The 3,508-nt window shown below is 46.0% G+C and overlaps 1 protein-coding gene across 1 annotated transcript in view; it reads right to left on the bottom strand.

The window, feature by feature from the left end:
• LOC104472374 (ectonucleotide pyrophosphatase/phosphodiesterase family member 6-like) overlaps window positions 1–3,501 on the bottom strand; it is a gene marked incomplete at both ends in the record, with an annotated part of 21,252 nt that extends 17,751 nt beyond the window's left edge. Inside the window, one exon of the mRNA XM_010088025.1 lies at window positions 3,384–3,501. Coding sequence (XP_010086327.1) covers window positions 3,384–3,501 — 118 coding nt within the window. The remainder of the gene's footprint in view (window positions 1–3,383) is intronic.
• Window positions 3,502–3,508: the final 7 nt, after the last annotated feature.

Below are 3,508 nucleotides of genomic sequence, written 5' to 3'. Positions count from 1 at the left end.
CAGGCTGGCAGGCGAGGGAGACCCAAACCCCTCCGCATGAGCAGCTTTTCTCAACAGACATGTCATGAAGGGCTCTGAAGCAATAACTCGTGATTGCAGCAGACTTTCCATTTAGCTTGGCATGAGAGCTCCCCACAGAGCCAGGCTGAGGCAGAGAAAGTGAAATATTAAAAGCTTCCCACAGGATAAAAAGCTGAAGTGGCTGGTGGTCTTAATTCCTTACTTTGCAAAACAAACAGCACATGGTGTAATTAAGTGAGCCTTTTGGAATACATGTATTTGGACTCCTCCTTCCCTCCCTTGCCAAGGCCATATTGAGCCCCACAAAGCTCTCTCAAACACATGTGTTGGCAGCAACAGCTCCTTTTACACAATTCACCATTTTATGTCACACCTTTCAGGTCAACAACTGCAATATCCTAACTGGAGCATGGAGAGCTAGGACACCAGCTAGGATCCAGCCTGACAGCTCAGAAAACAACCCAACCATCCAAGAACGAGTCTTTATACCACTGTGGAAGCCAGGACTGAGAAAGGTGGCATTAATGAAGTTGTTACAGAATATGGCTTTTCAAAGAGTGGGATTTTAAGCCAGGACATCCTTGGGCTACCTTGCACACCACCAGATTTTTGTAACAAAACAACTTCTCTGGTTGAGCATTAGCAAGATGCCTTTGCTCCAGCAGTGACTTGGATGGTGTTTGACACTTCTTCAAGCAAATAGCATTTGTCTTTCAGCTAATACAGGGTAGTGCTTTGCCTTCCTGTTGAGCTGTGAGCACCACCCCAGTCCCAATGGGTATGGTGTCGCAGGAGCAGAGTCCACTGTCCTCCTCCAAAGCCCCTGAAATGAGGGACAGCACCCCCCGAAACAACTACCCTCTCTCTGGAGTCACAAAGCTTGTGCAGATGCTGAGGACGCAGCCTTGCTCACACAAATGGATAGATGCAAAAGAGAAATACATCCCAACCACAGCGTTTTCACACACACGCTGTTTGAGACGTGGCAGCCGTGTATGCTCCTGAATGGATGCGGGGCCACAAGACCTTGTGAATGAGCAGAGAAGGGAGGGACAGGAGTGCTTATCTGAAACAGTGGTGGGATACAGTGAACAAATCAGGGGTGGTGAATAGGCAGGTGAGGCCAGAAATTTCTTAAGCTGATTTAGCTCAAAAAGCTGATATAGAATGAAACTGCACTCACAAATGCTCTAATACAGCAATTCAGAGGTTAAAAATGTGAGCTTCTTAACAGCTCATGATACAGCAGTTTAGGAGAAGACATGAAGGACAGCCTTACAGTCCCTGATTTCCCAGAAGAAACTGTGGCAAAATTTAAGTCCCGCACATGTCAGTTGCAAATGGAAACAAAACGAGTCCAATCCCTGTCCCCTGCAGAGGAGACGCATGACTGGCAAGATGCAATGTAAGCTTTCCCACGCCTGTACAGCAGCAATGGGGAGAGGGTAACTTGCCTGTCCCTCAGGAGGCCACTATGGAGTGATGCTTATGTCACCCTGCCAATCTGCATTTTTTCCTAAAGCTGTTCCAGCTTTGCAAATCAAACGTGCACAGACTGAACATGGCTAATGCTACATCTGCCGTGTACCCCACACTCCTAACCCCACCATCACCTAAAACGTGATGTCTCCTTTTCTGCACAGACCGCACCGTAGTGCTGGGGGTAGGAAGGACAGCACAGCCATGGGATTTACCCCGCAGCCTTGTCAGGACACAGCCACGGCATGCAGCGCAGCCTTGGATCTTCCTCTGTGCTTGTTCATCACCTCAACTTGGTCTTCTGTTTGTTCTGAGCTATTTAACACTGCTGTGACTCGTGTAATGAAGGTGAATTGTTATTTGCAGTTCATTTGTATTTGCAATGAGATCCCCATCCTAAAGGTCAGGAAGCTTATAAGAAGAGTTTGGTCTTCAAGCTGGGCTGCAGAAACTCTCGCACCCTAAAAACATTAAAAGTCTAGTACTTGTATTTCATCATCTAAAACAAAACTCCTTTGTGAGTACAAAGTAGGATGTTTTCAAAACTCCTCCAAAGGCTGATTATAGACTTCACTGTACACATACACACTTAACAGGAGTAATGATTAAATATGGTAAGGAGAGAAAGCCATCGCTTTCCCTATTCTCTTTAACTGCATCCAAAGGCTTTTGCACACATGAAGTGTTAAGCTGGTTTGCCTATATACACCTAAAGAACATGGTCTGCAGTGGAGTGACACCTCTATTTTCCATCATGACATCTGCTCTGCATTCATGCATTTACACCAAGGCATGAAAAAAACCTGTGGCGGGCCGTTTGGTACTCTTCTCAGTTCAGAGACAAGCAAGAGAAAGGCATTCCTCTCTCAAGTCAGGGAGGAAGGGGTTAAACAGTTTCAAAACAAGCTGGGCACAACTGATGTCAGATTTTTGTGTTACAATGGCATCTATTTGCTTTCCCAGCAAGCACTGTATGGACTGCTGGGCATGGTATTGTTCTGAGGACAGCAGAAGATGCCACATATCTTAGGAGAGGATAGATTTTCTCACTGCTTCTTATTAGCTGGACAGTCTTGTTTGTTAAATAACTCTACAGAAAAATACAATCAGAAACTCCAGAAAAAAACTCTTCTGTTTGTTTGTTTTTCCTACTTAATGTTTTTTTCCAGGGTGTCTTTCTCTGCTGTGAAGGGCTCCGCTGTACTCTGTGCACCTTCCTAGTATCACTGTAATAATGTGTTGCTCTGATTAGATTAAAAGGAAATCAGTATCATGAAAATTGTGACTATCCTCCCAATTTTTGGAAAGCCTCTCCTGGGCAGTCAGAAAAAGAGAAACTGTAGGGAACAAAAGCAAGAATTCTTAATGTCTTAAGACAGAAGCCTGTTTAAGCATAAATTCTGTTAAGTTTAAAAAGGAATTTAACGCTGAACTTGCTGGCTGACAAGAAGTTCTTATCTTAGTCACCCTCACTTTACATGCCTTTTTATTAACTGGAAAGGCTGGGAGCAGGCTCGTATTCGTTTTCTGTGCATTTCCCACTCATTTTTATGCCCGAGATGCAGCAGCCCCCACCAGTGGGGTTTTGGGGCTGGACAGCCGTGCTGCTGCGGTGGCAGCAGGTGGGGACCCAGCAGCACCGTGTGAGAGCAAAAGGGAAACTTCAAAAATCAGCTCCATGCGGCGTTTCCAAGTTCAGTGCAGGTTTTGGACAAGTGATACTGAGCTGTAATGCTGCACCGCTTTTAAACTCCCAGCTAAAAGCAAGACCTGTGTTATTTCTATGTCATCTTTGCAGGGAAAAGTCAAGGGGAAAAAGCAGTCTGCATTGGCAGTGGGAGTTGGCAGCTCCGAGAAGCATCCCAGCAAAGGCAGGTACTCACCCGTCATCAGTGTGTAGTAATTTGGGTAGGAGAGGCTGGGGAAGTCCGGGGTCATGTAATCCACCTTCACCCCCATGTTCACGATGTCCCGAAAGCCCGGCAGACCCTCCAGCTCGCTGTCGTCG

Source organism: Pterocles gutturalis, unplaced genomic scaffold (assembly GCF_000699245.1).
Source record: "Pterocles gutturalis isolate BGI_N339 unplaced genomic scaffold, ASM69924v1 scaffold48066, whole genome shotgun sequence".
Taxonomy (NCBI): domain Eukaryota; kingdom Metazoa; phylum Chordata; class Aves; order Pterocliformes; family Pteroclidae; genus Pterocles; species Pterocles gutturalis.
This window is presented reverse-complemented; position numbering and strand designations above follow the sequence as displayed.